General features: G+C 47.8%; 1 protein-coding gene across 1 annotated transcript; it reads right to left on the reverse strand.

Moving 5' to 3' along the window:
* Window positions 1–356: 356 nt before the first annotated feature.
* Window positions 357–24,957, reverse strand: LOC308148687 (zinc finger MYND domain-containing protein 11-like; the record flags this gene model as incomplete). Its single annotated transcript, XM_080522185.1, is given in 16 exon segments — window positions 357–3,225; window positions 4,100–4,285; window positions 4,383–4,661; window positions 5,415–5,489; window positions 5,603–5,866; window positions 5,868–5,934; window positions 6,840–6,958; window positions 7,522–7,599; window positions 8,445–8,500; window positions 8,625–8,712; window positions 9,653–9,745; window positions 10,089–10,166; window positions 11,273–11,434; window positions 15,519–15,542; window positions 19,212–19,371; window positions 24,827–24,957. Coding segments are annotated over 16 exon segments (1,983 nt in total). The 3' UTR covers window positions 357–3,102.
* Between the last annotated feature and the right edge of the window lie 1,764 nt (window positions 24,958–26,721).

Consider the following 26,721-nt stretch of genomic DNA (forward strand, 5'->3'; position numbering starts at 1 on the left):
CTATTTTTAGGTTTTGCAAAGAACTGAAAATCCAAATTTAATAAACTTCAAACCAAAAATTAAACATTAATAAATCTCTGCGTTGTTTATGTGAGATTTATCATTTTAGCCGAGAATATTTGACTGAATGAGTGAAATAAGAATTTCGACGTACATAAAGTTTGAGTCAAAGTTGATCATTTCACCAACTTGTTTACATTTGATATCATTTAATTCCACCATTTCATTCGATCGCAGCCAATCGTTTCAATTAAACAGAAATAAAACAAGAATCATAGAAACAAAGAATCACAGGAACTTGTCGATACATTTATTTCCTCCATGTTAGCACATAGAATATATTTATATACATATTGCTAGCTAAAGTGTCAAAAAAACAAACGGAAACAAAACAGTCGGAGGGGGCATAGAAAACGTTAAGCCATGAGTAATAGATTACATACGGACCGAACAGCAGGACTCGTCGTCCGTGTACGAAGCGGCTCGCTCACTTTCTAAAAGCTGCGCCGGAGCAGCTCCCGAGACGTGAAGGAGCCCGAAAGAAGTTTTTTTTTTTTTCTTTTTTTTTAGAAAAGTTCAACAAAAAAAGGAAGAAAAAAAAAGAAAAAAGGTATTTTTGTTCACGTCGGGGGAGGGGAAGAAACCCCAAACCCCTCAAAGAAGAAAAAAAAAGGTGCACACACCTTTTACTCATGCAGGTAAAAACCAGAGACCGACTGGAATTACATCCAAACGTTTCACACCGAGGAAAATAAACAAACAAAAAAAAAACAACCAAAAAAATAAGTAAATGTGAAATAACACGGCCGGATGGACGAATATAAAAAGTTTTTAAAAAAAAACAAGAGTCACATCATGTGTAACACGAACCGTCAGGAGGACATGCTTCAGTCGCACTTTAACATCCACCGGAAAAAAAAATTAAGTTGAAACATTCAGACACATTAAAAGTGTGTGTTCACCATATAAAACACACACACGTGGGCTGATATGATAACGGTTGTACATTGTACAAAATGAGAACTAACAGTCATCCCGATCACTGAAAACTGAGCGGAGGTGGATCATTTACAATGTTCATACGACACGGAGGAGAGCGCACGACTTTATTTACATGTAGTGCAACGATGGCGGCGGGAGGAGGGGGGGGGAGGGGCGGGGGAGGGGCCAGGAGGTGGAGCCAGGAGGGGGGGAGGGGCCAGGAGAGGAGGAGGCGGAACATCGGATTCAAAAAGAGGAGAAATGAGAAGGAAAAACGAGTCGTGTACAAATCACGAGTCTCGTCTTCCAAGAGAAACTCACATAAAAAACGTCCACAGAAAGCGTGTTGTTCTGGTGTCACATGTCCTGGAAAACACTGAAAACCAACTCGTGTGTGTGAGGAATTCCGATATTTGAGTGGGGACCGGCGCACCGAAACTGTTAAGAACTGCTTAAAAACGTCGTTTCCCTCGCTTGTCGACACAAAGAGGTTAAAAAAAAAAAAAAAAAAATCTGTGTGAAGGAAATTCATCATTGGATTTCACAATAAAAGCCTTAGGTAGATGACGAGATCAGGAAAAATTCCACAATAAGTGCTGCTCGAGTCGTTTGCGCAATAAAGAAGGAAAAAGTCGTTTCGGGATCAACGATGATCAATAATCACAATCTGCAAAGCGTGACGATTACTGACGATTTCAATCACATAAATAGATTAAACGGCCAATGAGGAAAAAAAAAAAGACCTGAACGTGGATAAAAATCTGAACATTTGATAACCAAAACAACAGATTATCACAAAAAGCTTGAAACCTTTTAGTTTGTGTATTTAGAGTTTTATTAGAAGTAAAACCACAAACTTTAGTGACCAACAGCTGGAACATTTTGTACATCTGAGCATTTCAATAGAAACTCATTCAATTTGAACTACAAAACTTGTTTTCATTCAGTTTATGACACAAACTGAAATATTTCAAGCTTTTTATTACATTTTTCTTCGTCAAACTTTTCAGCCTTTAAATTATTAAAAAAAAAAAAAAATTCTGAAATATCAGAAAGTTCAAGAAAATAAAACATTTTCACTTTTTTTTTTTTTAAACTTTAAAAAAAAGTCTTGTGACTTTTCACTATTTGAAACCCGCATGTGGTTGTTTTAGTTAAAGCAGATTTCTGATTTAAAACCTTTTTATTTTCCTTTGTTCAATTTTCACAGAAGAGAAAAAAAAAACAGCAATTTGATCGCCTTATAGGATTTTTTTTTATACGAGATGAGGATGAAAGGGAGGATGAAAGGGAGGATGAAAGGGAGGAAGAGGAAGTCACTGTAGAAAAGATGAACATTTGCATAATGTCTCAGTTGGTTCGTTCTCAGTGTATTTTTTTTTATTTTTTATTATTTGTTTTAATGTGAAGAACGAAAAAAGAAAAAGATGAACTTGGATGAAGAGAAACAAATGCTGATCACCGACCGATCACTAATTGATCCCCACCGACAGTAAATCCAAATTAGTGCAGAATAGAATGATTCATCAACAAACCCTCCGTTTCCATGACGACAGAGACCCTGTTACCAAAAAACACTCGACGGGGAGGAAGAAGAATTTAGGTAGAAATCATTTACATTTAAAAAAAAAGTGCCACCAAAATAAAACAGGAAATCAAATAATGTTTTTCGCGTATTTTTAAAAAAAATGGAGCAGAAGGACTTCCTGTTAAAATCTGAAGTTTAAAAAAAAAATAAAAAATGAACAACAAAGTATAATATAGAATAATAAAACAAGGATTTCTTTTAAAAACAGGGCCAATAAAATGTTTGTGTGTTGAGTCTTAAATAACAGATTCTCCACTCCAGTAAAAGAAACCGGATAAAAACAGAAGATAAAGACGTCTGGAGACTCGTTCTGGAACCTTCCGTCCACGATTTAGAGAAAACGACGACGACGACGACGACGGGAAAAGTTAAATAATAAAAACAAAACGCTGAGAAAAACACGAGCTCCACAAAGTTTGTAGGAAGGAGAGTGAAGAAGTGGAAGTGTGTGTGTGTGTGCATGTGTGTGTGTGTGTGTGTGTACATTGACTAACGGGCGGGGGGGAGGAGCTATGGGAGGGGGCGGGGCTTGCTCATCTCTTCCTGCGGCAGGTTCGTTTGTGGTCGGCGTGCCAGTGCTCCTGCTGACACTTGATGGAGCAGTAAGAGGTGTTCCAGCAGCAGTGGTACATGGCCTCCTCCTCACAGTTATAACACTGCGCACACACACACACACACACACACACACACACACACACACACACACACACACACACACACACACACACACACACACACACATCAATCAACAAAACTAAAATAAGTCACCAGTTGATTAAGGTCTGTAGCATTGTGGCCCAACAGCTCGCTGCTAACTGCTGCTACTTTTACCTGCTAACTGCTGCTTTCTTTACCTGCTAACTGCTGCTACTTGTAGCTGCTACTACTTTTACCTGCTAACTGCTGCTTTCTTTGCCTGCTAACTGCTGCTACTTGTAGCTGCTACTACTTTTACCTGCTAACTGCTGCTACTTGTAGCTGCTACTACTTTTACCTGCTAACTGCTGCTTTCTTTGCCTGCTAACTGCTGCTACTTGTAGCTGCTACTACTTTTACCTGCTAACTGCTGCTACTTTTAGCTGCTAACTGTTGGTACTTTTACTTGCTAACTGTTGCTACTTTTACTTGCTAACTGCTACTACTTTCAGCTGCTAACTGTTGCTACTTTTACTTGCTAACTGCAGCTACTTTTAGCTGCTGTTTCTACTTTTAGCTGATAACTGCTGCTAATGTTAGCCACTAACTGTTGCTACTTTTACTTGCTAACTGCAACTACTTTGAGCTGCTAACTGCTGCTACTTTTAGCTGCTAACTACTGCTACTTTTAGCTGCTAACTGCTACTACTTTTACCTGCTAACTACTGCTAACTTTAGCTGCACCTCAATATTATTGTCCTTGTTTCTGTGCAGAACGTCTCTATTGACCCGCAGGAAAGATCCTGAATTAAACGTCGTTCATTAAAGAAACATGATGAAGTGGTGACGTTAGTGAAGGAAGGAGGATTGTGGGTCTCCAGCGTCGTGACTCACCCACTGCTTCTTCTTGGTCTGGGAGGTCATCTGCTTGTGTTGAGCCACCAGCTTCTTCACCTCCTCCACCAGCTCCTCCTTACACTTGTCCTTCACCTGCTTACACTTCCTCTCCATCTCCGCCTGCGCTCCGGACACCGCCTTGCTGACGGCCTGGCGCTTCTCCTCCTCCATCTCCGCACGCAGCTGCTCACACACACACACACACACAGCGTTAATTCCTTCCGGCGCGCTAACGGCTAACTGCTAGCGGCTAACTGCTAGCGGCTAACGTGACACACACCTTCTCCAGGGCCTCGCGGACGACCCGCTCCGTCTCGCGCTTGTTGTCGGCCTTCATCATCTCCTTGACGTCGTTGAAGACCTTGGTGTATTTCTCGTGACACATGTTCTGGCAGGCGCCGTCGCTGCTGGTCTGCGTGCCGCGGTGCAGCGTGCGCGGCGAGCCGCCGCCGGCCTTCTTGGTCTGCGTCGACACCGACAGCTTCTCGGGCGGCGGCGGCGCCGACGACACCGGGATCTCCTGGCTGGAGCTGACCGCCTCCATCTCCGGCTCGGGGTCCTGGGGGGGGGGGGAGGGGTGGGATTCACCACGGGGTGGGTGGGTGGGTGTGTGTGTGTGTGTGTGTGTGTGTGTGTGTGTGGGTGGAGCGAGTGTGTGTGTGTGTGTGTTTGTGGAGCGTGCGTGTATGTGTGTGTGTGTGTGTAGCGGGTGTGTGTGTGTGTTTGTGGAGCGTGTGTGTGTGTGTGTGTGTGTGTGTGTGTGCGTTTGTGGAGCTGTGTGTGTGTGTGTGTGTGTAGCGGGTGTGTGTGTGTGTGTGTGTGTGTGTAGCGGGTGTGTGTGTGTGGAGCGGGTGTGTGTGTGTGTGTGTGTGTGTGTTTGTGTGGAGCGGGTGTGTATGTGTGTGTTTGTGGAGCGTGTGTGTTTAGCGGGTGTGTGTGTGTGTGTGTGTGTGTGTGGAGCGGGTGTGTGTGTGTGGAGTGGGTGTGTGTGTGTGTGTGTGAGTGTGTGTGGAGCGACTGTGTTTGTGTGGAGCGGGTGTGTATGTGTGTGTTTGTGGAGCGGGTGTGTGTGTGTGTGTGTGTGTGAGTGTGTGTGGAGCGAGTGTGTTTGTGTGGAGCGGGTGTGTATGTGTGTGTTTGTGGAGCGTGTGTGTGTGTGTGTGTGTAGCGGGTGTGTGTGTGTGTGTGTGTGTGTGTGTGTGTGTGGAGCGAGTGTGTGTGTGTGTGTGTGTGTAGCGGGTGTGTGTGTGTGTGTGTGTGTGTGTGTGTGTGTGTGTGTGTTTGGGGTGTGTGTGTGTGTGTGAGGACCTACACTGACTTCCTCTTTGGGCTCCACAGCAGCACAGCGCCGGCTCTTCTTGGCTTTGGGCTCCAGGCTGCTCTTCAGCTGAAACACAGCAGGACAGAGGATGATAATCTTGGCTGCTGTTCTCCAGAAGCGCCACCGGGCGGCGCCGGAGAGCAGCTCAGGCCGTCCGCGGCTCCTGGAAGGCGACTCACCTGGCGGACCTGCTCGTTGCTGGTGGAGGAGATGCTGGACTCCGCCTCCTCCGTTCTCTCCAGCCGCTCCGTCCTCGTGCCGCCGCCCCCACCCTCCTCCTCCTCCTCCTCTTCCTCCTCCTCCTCCTCCTCCTCCTCCGGCTGTCTCGGGTTCTGGCTCTGCGGCGGGCTGCCGTCCTCCAGCTTGTTCTTCCAGAAGCGCCCCTCCCTCAGGAAGCGCTGGTACACCTCCAGCTCCTCGCACGCCTTCTTCCAGCCGCTGCTTGCGCTTCACCTGCAGCTGCTGGACGCTCACCTTGATGTCCTGGATGTTGTCTGAGGGGATCCAGGCCCTGGGGGACACCGACACTCAGTCTGCTGGGCAGCAGCAGGAGCCGCAGCAGGAGCAGTAGCAGGAGCAGTAGCAGTAGCAGTAGCAGTAGCAGTAGCAGTAGTAGTAGTAGAAGTAGCGGTAGGAGTAGCGGTAGTAGTAGCAGTAGTAGGAGCAGCAGTAGAGCAGTAGAGCAGTAGAGCAGTAGAGCAGTAGAGCAGTAGCAGTAGCTGCAGCAGTAGCAGTAGAAGTAGCAGTAGAGCAGTAGCTGCTACAGTAGCAGTTGAAGTATCAGTAAGCAGTAGCAGTAGAGCAGTAGCAGTAGCTGCTACAGTAGCAGTAGAAGTAGTAGTAGCAGTAGCAGTAGTAGTAGAAGTAGCGGTAGGAATAGCGGTAGTAGTAGCAGTAGCAGTAGCAGCAGCAGTAGCAGTAGAAGTAGCGGTAGGAGTAGCAGTAGTAGGAGCAGCAGTAGAGCAGTAGAGCAGTAGCAGTAGCTGCAGCAGTAGCAGTAGCAGTAGCAGTAGAGCAGTAGCAGTAGCTGCTACAGTAGCAGTAGAAGTAGAAGTAGCAGCAGTAGAAGTAGAAGTAGCAGCAGTAGAACAGCTGTCGCAGTACCAGTACCAGTAGTAGTACCAGTACCAGCAGTAGCAGCAGAAGTAGCAGTAAAGCAGCAGTAGCAGTACCAGCAGTAGTAGCAGTAGTAGCAGTAAAGCAGCAGTAGCAGTACCAGCAGTAGCAGCAGCAGTAGCAGTAAAGCAGCAGTAGCAGTACCAGCAGTAGTAGCAGTAGTAGCAGTAGCAGTAGAGCAGCAGTACCAGCAGTACCAGTACCAGTAGCGCAGTAGCAGTAACAGCAGTAGGACCAGTACCAGCAGTACAAGTACCAGTACCAGTAGCAGTAGCAGTACCAGTCACTCCAGCCCCTCACCTCTGGTGCTGGTGGCCAAAGAAGCGAACGTCCACCTGGCTGTCGTCCCGCTGCAGCACTTTGGCCGGCCAGTAGCCGAAACCTTTCATCTTGGCCCAGACCAGGTCGTGACTCGGACTCTGCAACACAGAGACTCATCTGGTCACCTGAAGACCATGAAGACCCTGGACACCCTAAAGACCCTGAAGACCCTGGAGACCCTAAAGATCCAGAAGACCCTGAAGACCCTAGAGACCCTGGAGACTCTAAAGACTCTAAAGACCCTGAAGACCCTGAAGACTCTAAAGACCCTAAGGACTCTAAAGACCCTGAAGACCCTGGAGACCCAGAAGACCCAGAAGACTCTAAAGACTCTAAAGACCCTGAAGACCCTGAAGACCCTGGAGACCCTGGAGACCCTGGAGACCCGGGAGACCCAGAAGACCCCGAAGACCCCGAAGACCCCGGAGACCCTGGAGACCCAGAGTCTGGTTCTCACGGGGACATCTAATACTTCCTGTTTGTGTTTTTCTACAAAGAGAAGAACTCTGATTTAAAACGCTGTGGTGTAGAAGTGTGTTTGTGTTTGTGTACTTCATCACTGTAATGTGATTACTTTGGCCGGTAACTTGACCCGCCTCACTGCTGCTACACTGAGAGGTGAAGAAGGAGGGATGAGGAAAAGACGTGTAGAGAAACTCACGCAGGGGTAACAGAACCAGTTGTCGGGCCGAGCGTTGGACAGATAGAAGCAGTTCTTACACAGCAACAACTCGTTCAACTGGACCGGAGAGAAGGAGGGAGGAGGAGAGGAGAGGAGGAGGAGGAGGAGGAGGAGGAGGGATGAGAGGAGGAGGGGAGGAGGAGGAGGAGAGGAGGAGGAGAGGAGGAGGAGGAGAGGAGGAGGAGGAGAGAAGGAGGAAGAGAGGAGGAGGAGGAAGAGAGGAGGAGGGATGAGAGGAGGAGGGGAGGAGGAGGAAGAGAGGAGGAGGGATGAGGAGGAGGAGAGGAGGGAAGAGAGGAGGGATGAGAGGAGGAGGAGGAGGAGAGAAGAGAGGAGGGATGAGGAGGAGGAAGAGAGAAGGAGGGGGGAGGAGGAGGAGGAGGAGGAGGAGGAGGGATGAGGAGGAGGAGGAGAGAAGAGAGGAGGGATGAGAGGAGGGATGAGGAGGAGGAGGAAGAGAGGAGGAGGGATGAGGAGGGATGAGAGGAGGGAAGAGGAGGATGAGAGGAGGAGGAAGAGAGGAGGGATAAGAGGAGGAGGGATAAGAGGAGGAGGAAGAGGAGGAGGAGGGATGAGAGGAGGAGGAAGAGGAGGAGGAGGAGGAAGAGGAGGAAGATGAGGAAGAAGAGAGGAGGAGGGATGAGAGGAGGAGGAGGAAGAGGAGGAGGAAGAGGAGGAAGAGAGAAGTTAAACATGTCCAAATAAAAACAGATTTATTAAGAAACAAAAGACAAAATACATTTAAAAAATGTTTTTATATTGACAATAAAAATTGTTTATATTAAAAATATTAAGACAAATTTAATTTAATCTCGATTTAAAAAAACTGTTTAAAATTGAAGAATTGGAATTTGAAAAATAAAAGTAGTAAATCAGATTTGAAGTGAGGAGAACAGCTTCACCTCGTGACACGTGTCGCTGAAGAGTAGCCGGGCGATCTCCGCCTGGTCGCTGTGCACTGAGACAGACAGACAAACAAACAAACAAACAAACAAACAAACAAACAAACAAACAAACAAACAGTTCAGAGCCCTGCAGAAACACGTTGTGGTGCAAAAGGAGTCGAAGTGTTTCTGCTTCACCTCCGTACAGGATGGCCGTGTTGTGGACGATCAGCTGGGCGTCGGCTTTGAACTCTTCAAAGCTCTTATACTTCCCTTCAGACAGGTTCTACACACACACACACACACACACACACACACACACACACACACACACACACACACACACACACACACACACACACACACACACACACACACACACACACACACACACACACACACACACAGCTGACTTATTATGTTTGGACAAATGGAGGAGTACAGAGGAGGAGGAGTATAGAGGAGGAATATAGCGAAGTATAGAGGAGGAGTATAGAGGAGTATAGAGAGTATAGAGGAGAAGTATAGAGGAGTATAGAGAGTATAGAGGAGGAGTATAGAGGAGTATAGAGAGTATAGAGGAGGAGTATAGAGAGTATAGAGGAGTATAGAGAGTATAGAGGAGGAGTATAGAGAGTATAGAGGAGTATAGAGAGTATAGAGGAGGAGTATAGAGAGTATAGAGGAGTATAGAGGAGGAGTATAGAGAGTATAGAGGAGTGCAGAGGAGTATAGAGGAGGAGGAGTATAGAGTATAGAGTATAGAGGAGTATAGAGAGTATAGAGGAGGAGTATAGAGGAGGAGGAGTATAGAGAGTATAGAGGAGGAGTATAGAGAGTATAGAGAGTATAGAGGAGGAGTATAGAGGAGTTTAGAGAGTATAGAGAGTATAGAGAGTATAGAGGAGGAGGAGTATAGAGAGTATAGAGGAGGAGTATAGAGAGTATAGAGAGTATAGAGGAAGAGTATAGAGGAGTTTAGAGAGTATAGAGGAGGAGTATAGAGAGTATAGAGGATACAGAGGAGGAGGAGTATAGAGAGTATAGAGGAGGAGGAGTATAGAGAGTATAGAGGAGGAGTATAGAGAGTATAGAGAGTATAGAGGAAGAGTATAGAGGAGTTTAGAGAGTATAGAGGAGGAGTATAGAGAGTATAGAGGATACAGAGGAGGAGGAGTATAGAGAGTATAGAGAGTATAGAGGAGGAGTACAGAGGAGTGAATCACCTCCTGGATGTTGGAGACGTCCAGAGCCGTGTGGATCAGCCTCTTGTACATCGGATGTTTAGTGTCTTTTCCTTTCTTGTTCAGGTCCACCGCCTGGGGGGGGGGGGGGGGGGGGGATACCATTACATACAGAGGAGTTGGGGGGGGTACTTAATAGTTCATACAGAGGGGTGGAGGTGGGGTGACGGGTGGAGATGAAAGGAGTTACTCCTTTCAAAAACAGTCTGAGGACAATTAAAGCTTTTAATTCAAGCTGCAAACGTTTGGAATGAACAGAAGGAGTGGTCTGTAGTACCAATCCCAGCCTGGGGGGGGGGGGGCGCTGCAGCCCACCGGCAGTACCACTCCCAGCCTGGGGGGGGCGCTGCAGCCCACCGGCAGTACCACACCCAGCCTGGGGGGGCGCTGCAGCTTGCTGGAGGTCAGCAGGTCTTACCCTCTCTTTCATCCGCTGGACGATGAAGCGCAGGTATTTACACATTTCCTGTTTGTTCAGATTCTTCTTTTTACTTCCCTGGTGAGGAAAAGAAAACGAGTCTCAGTGAAACCTCCTGAAACTTCTACACCCTCAGGCAACTTCTACACCCTCCGGAAACTTCTACACCCTCCGGAAACTTCTACAACCTCAGGAAAGTTCTACACCCTCCTGAAACTTCTACAACTTTAGGAAACTTCTACACCCTCATGAAACTTCTCCAACCTCAGGAAATTTCTACTGAAACTTCTACACCCCCTGAAACTTCTACACCATCAGGAAACTTCTACACCCTCCGGAAAATTCTGCACCCTCCGGAAACTTTTACACCGTCATGAAACTTCTACATCATCATGAAACTTCTAAAATCTCCTGAAACTTCTACACCCTCAGGAAACTTCTACACCCTCGGGAAACTTCTACACCCTCGGGAAACTTCTACACCCTCGGGAAACTTCTACACCCCCGGGAAACTTCTACACCCTCATGAAACTTCTACACCCTCCTGAAACTTCTACAATCTTCTGAAACTTCTACACCCTCATGAAACTTCTACACCCTCTGGAAACCTTTACACCCTCCGGAAACTTCTACACCCTCATGAAACTTCTACTGAAACTTTTACACCCCCTGAAACTTCTACACCCTCCGGAAACTTCTACAACCTCAGGAAACTTCTACACCCTCCTGAAACTTCTACACCCTCAGGAAACTTCTACACCCTCCTGAAACTTCTACACCCTCATGAAACTTCTACTGAAACTTTTACACCCCCTGAAACTTCTACACCCTCCGGAAACTTCTACAACCTCAGGAAACTTCTACACCCTCCTGAAACTTCTACACCCTCAGGAAACTTCTACAATCTCCTGAAACTTCTACAACCTCAGGAAACTTCTACACCCCCCGAAACTTCTACACCATCAGGAAATTCTCCACCCTCCTGAAACTTCTCCACCCCCTGAAACTTCTCCACCCTCCTGAAACTTCTCCACCACACAACGTAAGAGGCTGTTCAGTTGCCCAGGTTGCTAGAAGCAGCAATGATGTGGAACAACTGCAGGACAAAGTCCCAGTTTCCAGTTGAATGAAAGCGCGGGGCCCCCAGACGGGGCCCCCAGACGGGGCCTCCAGACGGGACCCACCCTGCAGATGAGGCACTGCCAGTGGGAGCCCCCGTCTCGGGGCCGGACCTCCTCCGTCAGACACTTGAGGTGATAAACCCTGAAGCAGTTGTCGCAGGCCAGGACGTCGCCCGGCAGGTGGCACTCGAAGCAGTACCAGTCGTGGCTCTCCGCCTCCCAGTCCTGCTCAGAGACACAGCAGAGCACAAGTCTGGGTGACCCCGCCCCCCCACTCCTCCACCCGCCGGGCCAGCAGCAGGGGGGGGGGGGGGGACTTCAAGTCCTGGACCTTCTACACCCTCAGGAAACTTCTACATCCTCCTGGACCTTCTACATGCTCCTGAAACTTCTACACCCTCAGGAAACTTCTACATTCTCATGAAACTTCTTCACCATCATGAAACTTCTACACCATCATGAAACTTCTCCTGAAACTTCTACACTCTCCTGAAACTTCTACACTCTCCTGAAACTTCTACACCACCATGAAACTTCTTCTAAAACTTCTACACCACCATGAAACTTCTTCTAAAACTTCTACACCCTCCTGAAACTTCTACACCGTCCTGCAACTTCTACACCACCATGAAACTTCTTCTAAAACTTCTCCACCCTCCTGAAACTTCTCCTGAAACTTCTACACCCTCCTGAAACTTCTACACCACCATGAAACTTCTTCTAAAACTTCTACACCACCATGAAACTTCTTCTAAAACTTCTACACCCTCCTGAAACTTCTACACCCTCCTGCAACTTCTACACCACCATGAAACTTCTTCTATAACTTCTACATCCTCAAAACTTCTACACCCTCCTGAAACTTCTTCTAAAACTTCTACACCCTCCTGAAGCTTCTCCACCCTGCTGAAGTTCCTCCACCCTCATAAAGAAATCATTCTTCGGGCTCTTAAATATTCATCATCGACTTTTGTGTCTCAGGAAACGACGAGGTGAAATAAAAACAATCAGAGTGACGAGAGCAGAAACTCTTTACTCGAGTAGAAGTACAGACGAACACACGCACACACACACACACACACACACACACACACACACACACACACACACACACACACACACACACGTTTTCTCTAAACAAACAAACAAAAATCATAAAGAGTGAAAAAACAGCTGCATTTTATCTAAAACACAATGAATTCCATTTAATTTTGAAACAGGAAGTCCCGTCTTTCAACCATTATCGGTGTAATCGGATTACTTCTTCCTTCCAGCCTCACAGGGAAACCACTGAGACGAGACAGAGTACCAAAACTACAAATAAAACTACTCTAGCTATTATCTGCTGCGGCCTTGAGACGATGTCCGTTGCCACGGAAACGGCACAGACGATGCTGTGGTGCGCTGCCGGGCCACCGGGGGGCGCTGCTGGTTGACATGACGACGGCCGTTACGTTTTTTCTTTGAATTAAAGTTGTCGTGGCTCACGGAAGGTTTTTCTTGAAGAAAGTAAAGAAAATGTTCTGTCTGCTTTACTGCATTCTTCTCCAGCGGGGGGGGGGGGGGGGGGGGGGGGGGGGGGAGCACTCCACCTCCCCCTCCACCCACTCAGCGTCTGGACTCGCTGGAGGAAGGAGCAGCAGTCGTGACTGAAAGCAGCTCGACTCAAAAGAAGCTCTTCAGTTATTCTCCAGGTTCGTCATGTTGGCCTGAGCTGCTAGGAATAATAGTAATTATAGTAATAATAGTAATAATAGTAATAATAGGAATAATAGTAATAATAGTAATAATAGTAATAATAGGAATAATAGTAATAATAGTAATAATAGTAATAATAGTAATAATAGTAATAGTATAATGGGAGGAGGGGGAGGAAGAAGGGGGGAGGAGGAGGAAGAGGAAGAGGAGGGGGAAGAGGAGGAGGAGGAAGAGGAAGAGGAGGAGGAAGAGGAAGAGGAGGAGGAGGAAGAGGAAGAGGAGGAGGAAGAGGAAGAGGAGGAGGAGGAAGAGGAAGAGGAGTGGGAGGAAGAGGAGTGGGAGGAGGAGGAGGAAGGACTGGGAGGAGGAGGAGGAAGAGGAAGAGGAGGGGGAAGAGGAGGAAGAGGAGGAGGAGGAAGAGGAAGAGGAGTGGGAGGAGGAGGAAGAGGAAGAGGAGGGGGAAGAGGAGGAAGAGGAGTGGGAGGAGGAAGAAGGGGGGAGGAGGAAGAGGAAGAGGAGGGGGAAGAAGGGGGGAAGAGGAAGAGGAGGGGGAAGAGGAGGAGGAGGAAGAGGAAGAGGAGGAGGAAGAAGGGGGAAGAGGAAGAGGAGGGGAAGAGGAGGAGGAGGAAGAGGAAGAGGAGGAGGAAGAAGGGGGGAGGAGTAGGAGGAAGAAGGGGAGAGGAGGAGGAAGAGGAAGAGGAGGGGGAAGAGGAGGAGGAGTGGGAGGAGGAGGAGGAAGAAGGGGGGAGGAGGAGGAAGAGGAGGAGGAGGAGGAAGAAGGGGGGAGGAGTAGGAGGAAGAAGGGGGGAAGAGGAGGAAGAGGAAGAGGAGGAGGAAGAGGAAGAGGAGTGGGAGGAGGAGGAAGAGGAGGAGGAAGAGGAGTGGGAGGAGGAGGAGGAAGAGGAGGAGGAGGAGAAGGAAGAGGAAGAGGAAGAGGAGTGGGAGGAGGAGGAGGAGGAGGAGCCGTGGTGACAGCTAACCTGCAGCTTTACAAACCACACACACACACACACACACACACACACACACACACACACACACACACACACACACACACACACACACACACACACACACACACACACACACACACACACACACACACACACACAGCGCCAACTCATCAGTTAAACAGATGAAAGAGGAAACAGGAAGTGAACGTGCCAGACCGTCCCGTCGGAAATTAACCTTTGAGGTTGTTGTTGTTTGTTTGTTGTTTTGAAGCGGCAGCGTGTGACTGCTGCCGGAGCCGAACCAGGTGAGGCGGACAGGAAACAAGCGACGGGTAGCGAGGCGCCGGCGGGGGGGGGGGGTGGGGGGGGGGGGGGGGGGGGCAACGTCAGGCTGTAGGGCAACTATACCTACATGCATAGTGCGGCTGCATGCATAGGGGAGCTAAAGCACCCCCAAGAAATTTGATTTAAAAAAAAAAAAAAAAATTTTGTGGTTTATTTAGATTCTTTTTTTGTCTGCAGATTATAAATTGTTGCCTGTTTAATGAATAAATACAATAAAACATGTTTATTTATTTCCTAACTAAAAAGACGTACGACGTACGATTTCTACAAGAAAGATTTGTGGGTTTTTTCTCTCAATGCACTTTAACGTGACTGTCGACGTCAGATATATTTTCAAAAGTTCAACTTTACTGCTGCGATTGTCGTCGTCAGTTAAAATACACACAAACAATCCCAGAATAGAAAGTAAACGAGGCTCCGTCAGTCAACAAACTCAAGCTTCTCACCAGGTTTTCAGCAGCAGCAGCTTGAATTCGCTCAATAAAAATCTTTTCGCTACAAATTCGATGAATCGATTAAAAGGATTTTGTTTCGTCCGGCTCTATTCAGGTCTGATTCAGTTCGACCCCCCCGACAACGAGCAGGACGATCGTTTCACTTCCACCGATTTGCTTCAGTCTCTTTATCGGCCTTCAGCGAGTCGATCGTCCCGCAGGGAGTCTATTGTCCCGCAGGGAGTCGATCGTCTCTCAGCGAGTCGATCGTCCCGCGGCGAGTCGATCGTCCCGCGGCGAGTCGATCGCCCCGCGGCGAGTCGATCGTCCCGCGGCGAGTCGATCGCCCCGCGGCGAGTCGATCGTCCCGCGGCGAGTCGATCGTCCCGCGGCGAGTCGATCGCTCCGCGGCGAGTCGATCGTCCCTCAGCGAGTCGATCGTCCCGCAGGGAGTCGATCGCCCCTCAGCGAGTCGATCGCCCCGCGGCGAGTCGATCGCCCCTCAGCGAGCCGATCGTCCCGCGGCGAGTCGATCGCTCCGCAGCGAGTCGATCGTCCCTCAGCGAGTCGATCGCCCCGCAGCGAGTCGATCGTCCCTCAGCGAGTCGATCGCCCCGCAGCGAGTCGATCGCTCCGCAGCGAGTCGATCGCTCCGCAGGGAGGCGATCGTCCCGATTCCACTTTCCCGCTCAAAAAGTTTCACCGGAGCCGCCGAGGTGGCAGAACGACTCCTCACAGGATGGAGTTAGTTGAGAGGAGGTGGTAGGAGAATGGAGGGGGGGGAGGAGGAGGAGGAGGAGGAGGAGGAGGAGGAGGAGGAGGAGGAGGAGCGATGAAGAACAGACCCGGGACTAGAAGGAGAAATGAAGCAGGTCTTACCTTGCTGCCCTCGGCTTTCGGGTCCTGTGATTCAGAGAGGAGTGTTAAAAAGTCCCGCCGGGGGAAACCAGTTCCTCGGGACACCCCCGTCACCATGTCCTCACAGACCCTTTGACCCCCCCCTCCCCGCCCTCCCTCCCTCCCCCCACAGAGAAAACAAACATTCCCAGCATGCTTTGCTCCAGCATTCCCATGAGTCTGCTCCTGCTGTGGCGTCGTAACGGGAAACCTGGAGCGTCCAGCCGGCGTGAACACATGAACCAGTATGAACACATGAACCAGTGTGAACACATGAACCAGTATGAACACGTGAACCAGTGTGAACACGTGAACCAGTGTGAACACATGAATCAGTGTGAACACATGAACCAGTGTGAACACGTGAACCAGTGTGAACACATGAATCAGTGTGAACACGTGAACCAGTGTGAACACGTGAACCAGTGTGAACACATGAACCAGTGTGAACACATGAACCAGTGTGAACACATGAATCATGGTGAACACATGAACCAGTGTGAACACATGAACCAGTATGAACACATGAACCAGTATGAACACATGAATCAGTATGAACACATGAACCAGTGTGAACACATGAATCAGTATGAACACATGAACCAGTGTGAACACATGAACCAGTGTGAACACGTGAACCAGTGTGAACACATGAATCAGTATGAACACATGAACCAGTGTGAACACATGAACCAGTGTGAACACATGAACCAGTATGAACACATGAATCATGGTGAACACATGAACCAGTGTGAACACATGAACCAGTATGAACACATGAACCAGTATGAACACATGAACCAGTGTGAACACATGAACCAGTATGAACACATGAATCATGGTGAACACATGAACCAGTGTGAACACATGAACCAGTATGAACACATGAACCAGTATGAACACATGAATCATGGTGAACACATGAACCAGTGTGAACACATGAACCAGTATGAACACATGAACCAGTATGAACACATGAACCAGTATGAACACATGAATCAGTATGAACATATGAACCAGTGTGAACACATGAACCAGTGTGAACACATGAATCAGTATGAACACATGAACCAGTATGAACACATGAACACATGAATCAGTATGAACACATGAACCAGTGTGAACACATGAACCAGTGTGAACACATGAACACATGAACCAGTGTGAACACATGAACCAGTGTGAACACATGAATCAGTGTGAACACATGAACCAGTGTGAACACATGAATCAGTGTGAACACACGAACCAGTATGAACACACGAACCAGTATGAACACATGAACCAGTATGAACACATGAATCAGTATGAACACATGAACCAGTGTGAACACATGAATCAGTATGAACACATGAACCCGTGTGAACACATGAATCAGTGTGAACACATGAACCAGTGTGAACACATGAACCACTGTGAACACATGAACCAGTGTGAACACATGAACCAGTATGAACACCTGAACCAGTATGAACACATGAATCAGTATGAACACATGAACCAGTGTGAACACATGAATCAGTATGAACACATGAACCCGTGTGAACACATGAATCAGTGTGAACACATGAACCAGTGTGAACACATGAACCACTGTGAACACATGAACCAGTGTGAACACATGAACCAGTATGAACACATGAACCAGTGTGAACACATGAATCAGTATGAACACATGAATCAGTGTGAACACGTGAACCAGTGTGAACACATGAACCAGTGTGAACACATGAACCAGTATGAACACATGAACCAGTGTGAACACATGAACCAGTGTGAACACATGAATCAGTATGAACACATGAACCAGTGTGAACACGTGAACCAGTGTGAACACATGAACCAGTGTGAACACATGAATCAGTATGAACACATGAACCAGTGTGAACACATGAACCAGTGTGAACACATGAACCAGTATGAACACATGAATCAGTATGAACACATGAACCGACAGGGAAACAGCCGATGGGAAATCCGAGCGAGGAAATGTGGACGTTGTGTTTAACTCTGAGTTTTTTGTGTGACTTCACTCAGTGAACGAGAGAATTTAACCCTTAAGATGCACACGTGGCGTCAACAATGACCCCAAGCAGTTCCGATGGAATCTTCTACGAAACGTTAATTCTTAGCAACTCTGACCGTCAACGCTGTCCCACTTCCACGTTGCGTTACGTTACTGGGTAAAAGTGAGAATTAAAGTTTCACAGAAGATTCCACGGGCACTGCGTGTGGAAGAGTGGGGGGGGGGTCGCGACACGAAAACTGCAATTTCTTTAAATTAACGAAAAAATAAATACAAATACAAACGGCCTCATGTCACAAACGTGTTTTCTGAGGAATACCTGGAATATGAAAATAGTGCAACTCTTTGTTTTAAAGATTTTTTTTTTTTTAACTCTTTATTTTCATTTTTCCGTTTTTCTTCTTGACAGTAAACACAAAGAAAGAACAAGACAGCAACACCAACACAATAAAATAAAATTAATAATAATAATAAAAATTAATAATAATTAAAAAAAAATAAAAAATAAAATAAAAATAAAAGTTAAAAAAAAAAGCACAGAAAAACAAACAATTTACAATAATAATAATAATAAAAAAATAATAATAAATTGTGCTCACATTGACAATATTAAGACAAGGTCATTTAGCCTAATTTATTATTATTATAATTTATTTATTTATTTTTGCTTAAAATACATCAATTATCTATTATTTGTTGTATTTGTTTTGTTTTTGTTTGTTATTAATTAACAGTTTTTGCAGTTTAAGCATCATCAGACCACAGACCACATTCATGAGGGGGGGGGGGGGGGAGGCGGGGTTCCAATAATTGTTCACACCTTGTTTTCAGTCCATATTAACACATGTTATTGTCTGACGTTCACGTCCAAGATAGTCTTTAAGGGGAGACCAGTCATTTATGAAGTTTGAAAGATTTTTGAAGAATAACAACCCAGTATGTTGCCAAAACGCATTGATTTTGAATTGGGGGGGGGGGGGTGGAGGGGGGGTTTGAGCCCACGTGTGCATCCAAGGGTTAATACTGCAGTCTAGAAAACATGGGAGGTTGTTGCGGTAGAAGCATGACGTGTGTGTGTGTGTGTGTGTGTGTGTGTGTGTGTGTGTGTGTGTGTGTGTGTGTGTGTGTGTGTGTGCGTGTGTGTGTGCGTGTGTGTGTGCGTGCGCGTGTGTGTGTGCGTGTGTGTGTGTGCGTGTGTGTGCGTGTGTGTATGTGTGCGTGCGTGCGTGTGTGTGCATGTGTGTGTGCGCGTGTGTGCGCGCGCGTGTGTGCATGTGTGTGTGCGCGTGTGTGCGTGTGTGCGCGCGTGCGTGTGTGTGTGTGTGTGTGCGCGTGTGCGTGCGTGCTTGTGCGCGTGTGTGTGTGCGCGCGTGTGTGAGTGAGTGTGTCTGTGCGTGCGTGTGTGCGCGTGTGTATGTGCGTGTGTGTGCGTGCGCGTGTGTATGTGTGCGTGCGTGCGTGCGCGTGTGTGCATGTGTGTGTGCGCGTGTGTGTGTGTGCGTGTGTGCGCGCGTGCGTGTGCGTGTGTGTGTGTGCGTGTGCGTTTGTGCGCGCGTGCGTGTGCGTGTGTGTGTGTGCGTGTGTGCGCGCGTGCGTGTGCATGTGTGTGTGTGCGCGCGTGCGTGTGCGTGTGTGTGTGTGCGTCTCACCATCTCGTCCCCGGGCAGCCAGTAGCCCTCCTGCTCGATGCCGGCCTTGGAGCCCTTGCAGCCCACCGTCAGGGTCTCCACCACCAGGCCGTCCTTCACGGCCAGGCTCAGCTGACGGGCCGTCTCCTTGGGGTGCATGCCAAACACTCTGCTCAGGTACCTGCACGCACACACACACACACACACACACACACACACACACACACACACACACGTTCCTGAGTTTCGACGAAAAATGATCATTTCCTCCCGATAACGACGTGCAGAATATAAATATTGCAGAAGTGAGATAAACGTTTGTGTTTTGGTGCTCAGGGCTCTTTTTTCTTTTCTTTTTCTTTTTTTTTATGTCTCCCAAGGTGGAACTTTCTGGAAACACTCGGTCTTCTTGTCGACGGTGGAAACTCCCATCAGCCAATCTGATTTATTTCTTCTCATTTCTGGATTTACTCATTTTTAATTGACTTGTTTATTTTCTCCCCCCTTTCTTCATTCTTTGGAGGAAAGTTGCTTGTTTGAGGTTTGTTTTCATATCAAAGTACGACAGAAACAGTGACGACGGGTTCAAACTCTCCGCCAACCAGTGCGAGATGTGTGAACGTCCGCCGTCGACGCCCCACGGCGCTGGAATCTCATTCATACTTTTGCAGAAACGGGAGTAAAAGCAGCGGCTCAGGTTTGATTCCTGCAGCCGGTGAGGCGGTGAGGCGGTGAGGAGGGCGTGTCACTCCACCGGCGGGCTGAAAGCCGTAAATTCAGGACGCCTCTTCTATTCATAGCCTGCGTTCCCACCGCTATCGCCTTTCCCACTTGCGGCGGCGCTTCAAATCCTGGCCGTCTGGCCGGAGGAGGTCGTCTACGTCTACCAGACAAACACGAGCTGCTTTTCCACTCGCGTCTGACGAGGCGGGAACATTTAAACGTGGCAAGAATAAACAGATTCGCCCGATGGCGCTCCGTCCGCCGGACGACGAGCTTGAACCAAAGCAGACGGAGGCGGAGCGGAAAACGCCTGGATCCTACGACCGAAACCTTCCGAGTCGAGGGTTCGTCCACATAACGGGGGAAAACAACTATCTTCTTTCTCCTTCTACAAAAACATTCCGTCAACACGTCACTTTGAACTCAACACGAGGCTTCGGGACATGCAGTACACCTGCCGGGCCTCTGGGGGCGCTGTGACTCACCAAACACACCAAAAACGCAGAAGACGGAGCGCATAGAACCTTAGAAGTAGAATCTTGCTCATAAACCTGAATATAATTCTAGTTCTATAGGTCTATGGCCCCGCTGCTCCTGCTGCTAGCGTCAGTAGCTTCTAGTTCTATAGGCCTATGGCCCCACTCCTCTTGTTGCTAGCGTCAGTAGCTTCTAGTTCTATAGGTCTATGGCCCTGCTCCTCCTGCTGCTAGCATCAGTAGCTTCTAGTTCTATAGGTCTATGGCCCTGCTCCTCTTGCTGCTAGCGTCAGTAGCTTCTAGTTCTATAGGTCTATGGCCCCGCTCCTCCTGCTGCTAGCGTCAGTAGCTTCTAGTTCTATAGGTCTATGGCCCCGCTCCTCTTGCTGCTAGCGTCAGTAACTTCTAGTTCTATAGGTCTATGGCCCCGCTCCTCCTGCTGCTAGCGTCAGTAGCTTCTAGTTCTATAGGTCAATGGCCCTGCTAGCGTCAGTAGCTTCTAGTTCTATAGGTCTATGGCCCCGCTCCTCCTGCTGCTAGTGTCAGTAGCTTCTAGTTCTATAGGTCTATGGCCCCGCTCCTCCTGCTGCTAGCGTCAGTAGCTTCTAGTTCTATAGGTCTATGGCCCTGCTCCTCCTGCTGCTAGCGTCAGTAGCTTCTAGTTCTATAGGTCTATGACCCCGCTCCTCCTGCTGCTAGGGTCAGTAGCTTCTAGTTCTATAGGTCTATGGCCCCACTCCTCCTGCTGCTAGCGTCAGTAGCTTCTAGTTCTATAGGTCTATGGCCCCGCTCCTCCTGCTGCTAGCGTCAGTAGCTTCTAGTTCTATAGGTCTATGGCCCTACTAGCGTCAGTAGCTTCTAGTTCTATAGGTCTATGGCCCCACTCCTCCTCCTGCTGCTAGCGTCAGTAGCTTCTAGTTCTATAGGTCTATGGCCCCGCTCCTCCTGCTGCTAGCATCAGTAGCTTCTAGTTCTATAGGTCTATGGCCCTGCTCCTCTTGCTGCTAGCGTCAGTAGCTTCTAGTTCTATAGGTCTATGGCCCCACTCCTCCTCCTGCTGCTAGCGTCAGTAGCTTCTAGTTCTATAGGTCTATGGCCCTGCTCCTCCTGCTGCTAGCGTCAGTAGCTTCTAGTTCTATAGGTCTATGGCCCCACTCCTCCTGCTGCTAGCATCAGTAGCTTCTAGTTCTATAGGTCTATGGCCCTGCTCCTCTTGCTGCTAGCGTCAGTAGCATCTAGTTCTATAGGTCTGTGGCCCCACTCCTCCTCCTCCTGCTAGCGTCAGTAGCTTCTAGTTCTATAGGTCAATGGCCCTGCTAGCGTCAGTAGCTTCTAGTTCTATAGGTCTATGGCCCCACTCCTCCTCCTGCTGCTAGCGTCAGTAGCTTCTAGTCCTATAGGTCTATGGCCCCACTCCTCCTGCTGCTAGCGTCAGTAGCTTCTAGTTCTATAGGCCTATGGCCCTGCTCCTCCTGCTGCTAGCGTCAGTAGCTTCTAGTTCTATAGGTCTATGGCCCTGCTCCTCCTGCTGCTAGCGTCAGTAGCTTCTAGTTCTATAGGTCTATGGCCCTGCTCCTCCTGCTGCTAGCGTCAGTAGCTTCTAGTTCTATAGGTCTATGGCCCTGCTAGCGTCAGTAGCTTCTAGTTCAATAGGTCTATGGCCCCGCTCCTCCTGCTGCTAGCGTCAGTAGCTTCTAGTTCTATAGGTCTATGGCCCCGCTCCTCCTGCTGCTAGCGTCAGTAGCTTCTAGTTCTATAGGTCTATGGCCCCGCTCCTCCTGCTGCTAGGATCAGTAGCTTCTAGTTCTATAGGTCTATGGCCCTGCTAGCATCAGTAGCTCTAGCGTCAGTAGCTTCTGGACGACACGAGCCGGGGTTTTAGAATTCCGCCGCTCTGGGAACGTCAACATGGACCAAAGTCTTGAGGAACCTCGTTCAATCCGAGTCCATGAATTACTGCAGGTTTGAAGGACTAAAGAAGATTCAAGGTTCCAACAAACGGGTAGAAATCTAACTTTATTTTGTAGAGAGGAAGTAGTTTTGTTGTTCCACCGGGTGTAGAAGCTCCGAATGGAGGACAAAGTCTGGAGCTCCTTGCTGAAGCTCCGCCTCCCGTTCGTCTTCGCCACACCTCCGGCATTTTATTTTGGAACAACTCATGTTAGGGCTAGGGTCATTCTTGTATTTTATATACTTCTTGTTTTGAAAAGATTGAGTGCAGTACAACACTTTATTTCACTACTGCATTACAAGATAGTTGTATAGATTTAACAGGAGCCTTTTTTTTTAAACATGTTCAATAAAAGTTGTTCCAAATCCAAAGATTTTTCTATTAAAATCAAGCAGCCCTACTGGATGCATGTCATTTTGTGCTTCAGTTTGTTTTGTTTCATCCAGGAGATTCTCTACTTTCACTCTCCATTAAAAAAAACAAAAAAAACCTGAATTGCTCAACCGCGTCGCCTCGTCTAGTAAACGATTGATCGGCCTGATAAACGAGTGACCGGCTGGTTTAGTGACGACCGTCTGGGCGAGGCGGCGGCCAGAACGAGTCAACCGCCCGCCTCCGCCTCCGCCTCTCATCCACAGAGCCGGTCCGGTGAGTCGAGCGCCGGCGCTATCCCGCTACGTGCCGCTGCTTTACTGTTGCCGTGACAACGGCCGCCCGCCGCCAGCACTGGTCTTGGCGAGCGGCCAGCTCCCAAGGTGCTCGCCAACTTGCTGAAAGGAGACGTGCCAAGTGTTTCATTAAGTCGGCGCTCCGTCCGCCGGCTGATCGGCCGCCGAGGCCCGCCGCCAACGAGCTGCTGTCAATTTGCAGCACTCACAAAGCCAGACCGCCGCCGCCGCCGCCGCCGGCGCACAGAAACACCCGCCGCCGCTAAGAGCTTGGAGGCTGAGCTGCTGCGGATCGGGGGGGGGGGGGGGATGAGTGAGGAGGAGCTGGAGAGCAGCAGAATTTAACAGATGCCAATCTAACGGACTGAGAGAGAGAGAGAGAGAGAGAGACAGAGAGAGAGAAACAGCCGCCGCCAACAAGCTATTAGCGCGGCACACTACTAGCTAACAAGCTCCCAACACGTTTCCTTCACAAACCATGGTGACGAAAAAACCCACAAACAATCCATCTTGTTTAGTGTCGAGTCCTCGGATTGTAGAGCTACTATTGTAGGGCTACTATTGTAGAGCTACTATTGTAGTATTAATATTGTAGTTACTAATGTAGCGTTACTAATGTAGCGTTACAATTGTAGCGTCACGAATGTAGCGTTACTATTGTAGAGTTACTAATGTAGAGTTACTAATGTAGAGTTACTAATGTAGAGCTACTATTGTAGGGTTACTATTGTACTACTACTAATGAGTTACTATTGTAGTATTCATATTGTAGTTACTATTGTAGAGTTACTATTGTAGCGTTACTAATGTAGCGTTACTATTGTATTAATATTGTAGAGTTACTATTGTAGTGTTACTAATGTAGCATTACTATTGTAGAGTTACTATTGTAAAGTTACTATAGTAGAGCTACTAATGTAGCGTTACTAACGTAGAGTTACTATTGTAGTTACTATAGTAGAGTTACTAATGTAGCGTTACTAATGTAGAGTTACTATTGTAGAGTTACTAATGTAGCGTTACTAATGTAGAGTTACTATTGTAGTATTAATATTGTAGAGTTACTAATGTAGAGGGTTAGTCCGGTAGTTTCTTGTCTGCACAGCCGCTTCACTATTAAATAAAACAAGCGCTCCTCCTCCTCCAAACTAGTAAATATAGTAGTAAATAGTAAAAATCTGATAATAAAATCACGAGTTAGATATAAATACAACAAAGAATGAAGGTCAAAGGTTAAATATGAGCCAGCAGGAGGTCAAAGGTTAAATATGAGCCAGCAGGAGATCAAAGGTTAAATATGTACCAGCAGGAGGTCAAAGGTTAAATATGTACCAGCAGAGGTCAAAGGTTAAATATGCACCAGCAGGAGGTCAAAGGTTAAATATGCACCAGCAGGAAGTCAAAGGTTAAACATGTACCAGCAGAGGTCAAAGGTTAAAAATGTACCAGCAGAGGTCAAAGGTTAAATATGTACCAGCAGAGGTCAAAGGTTAAATATGTACCAGCAGGAGGTCAAAGGTTAAATATGTACCAGCAGGAGATCAAAGGTTAAATATGAACCAGCAGGAGATCAAAGGTTAAATATGTACCAGCAGGAGGTCAAAGGTTAAATATGTACCAGCAGGAGCAACTAAAAAAAGTAATCGGTGAAGTAACCAAGTTACTTTTTAAAGGAGTAACTAGTAATCAGATTAGTAACTGTGGCAACACTGGCGTCCAGAGTCTGCGTCCTGCAGAGCTTTTTGAAATAGAACTGATTGGAAACAAGAGGCGTCAGCGTCGTCACACAGCCACGTCGTCGTCAGCGGGTGAACTTACTTGGAGATTCGGTCCATGTTTGCGATTTGTTTCTGGTTGCGAATGACCTCGATGGACGCCCACACACACTGGACCACCTTCGGGTCCGCCTGCCTCTTCTTCATCACGCGTGACATAACTTCCTTATTCATCTTAACTGTGGGAAGCAGAAGAAGACACAGCGGTCAGCTCATGGCGAGGCGGATAGAAACACCCTCGGAGGCCGAGGCGGTTTTTTTTTCTCAAAAGGGAGCCGCTCCACTACTCAACGGCTCCCACCGCCAAACGCCTGCGACCACAAATCGCAGCTACGCTCAAACTAGCGCGGCGGCGTTCACGCGGAGACGCTGTAAACTTCCGCTACAACTCCGACGACGTTCAACGGAAAACTGTGACGTTTCGCCGTTTTATTAAGTGCTGCTGAAAATAACGCGTTAATTTAATTAATTGATTTGAAACGTGTAATTCGTTAAAAGAAATGTTTTATTTACTTCCATTTACTGGAGCAGCAAAGCAGCACAACCCCCAGTGGAATAATATTAAGGTAGAAAGTTTCACTTTAAAAAGTTCCCCCAACGACTGATTTACTTTGAAAAGCCGACTTGAACGACCACACAAGGAATTGTGCAGTAATACAGCAGGTTGCGAGTCACCGCGCCCCTAAAGGCCGGGCATGTGTACTACATGCACCTGAAGCCTCGTGTTGAGCCGAGTTCAAAGCGACGAGTTCAAAGTGACGAGCTCAAAGTGACGTGTTCAAAGTGACGGGTTCAAAGTGACGGGTTCAAAGTGACGGGCTCAAAGTGACGGGTTCAAAGTGACGGGTTCAAAGTGACGGGTTCAAAGTGACGGGTTCAAAGTGACGGGTTCAAAGTGACGAGCTCAAAGTGACGAGTTCAAAGTGACGAGTTCAAAGTGACGGGTTCAAAGTGGCGTGTGGACGGAGGTTCTTTTGGAGAAGACCGGGTAGCAAAAGAGATCGTTTTTCTCGTGGCGTGGACGAACCCTGAAGTCAGACGTTGCCGTTCGTTTAGCTGCAGCAGAGCAGATGAACAATTAATAAAGCTTGATGTTCAACGTCAAGAGACAGCCCCGCCTACTGCGATGAAGCCGTCTCTTTATGCCCTGCTGATATTAAACCCGTTAATCATGGAGACAGCAGGGACACACGTTTCCCCCCCCCCCCCACAGACGACTGCGTCGCTTCACAGCACGAGACGCTCAGCGGAGACGTGCAGCTACAGACGGCGCATGAGCAGCAGAATCCCATGTGAAACCTTTAAAACAACCACATCATGGCTCCAGCCACGTGACGGTGAGCAAACAACTTCATGTCCTGAATATTCAGGCAGCTGGGGAGCGCGTTACGCAATCTGAACAAAAAGCAATAACCAAGGAAAGGTTGCTGGTAAACTGTTGGAACACCGAAGTGACTAAAAATCAATACCAAAATTTAAAAATAAATAAGCGTTCATTACATTCGCCTCTAGTTGGTATCTACCGTCACTTTAAAAAAAAAAACATGGACCCAGACGGATGTTTGAGCTGCGATTCCGCCAGAAAAGTCTCTATAGGTGCTTCAGATCATCACGTAGTTTCCTTGCGATCCAACAGAGGGCGCTCCGACACCATCGTGTGGACCTACTGGCTGATCTCCAAACAAATAATGTCAAATTCATCTTTGTTTCCCGGTTTGAATGCCTTCAGATGTGTCGTTTCCCCAGCAGGAAATGGGAACTTTCCACCTCCCAGTTATTTATCGACACGTTGTAAAACTCCGCCGTTTCACCTGGACAAGCATGTTTAACACTAAAAACCGGATTTACTTGATGCTATCGACATGAAATCTCCGCTGCTGATAACGTTTGACAGAACGTTTCCTCCACAGGCGTGTTCGGTCGACGCCTCGGGCAGCC

The sequence above is a fragment of the Blennius ocellaris genome (assembly GCF_963422515.1).
Source record: "Blennius ocellaris genome assembly, contig: SCAFFOLD_279, whole genome shotgun sequence".
In the NCBI taxonomy this organism is placed as follows: domain Eukaryota; kingdom Metazoa; phylum Chordata; class Actinopteri; order Blenniiformes; family Blenniidae; genus Blennius; species Blennius ocellaris.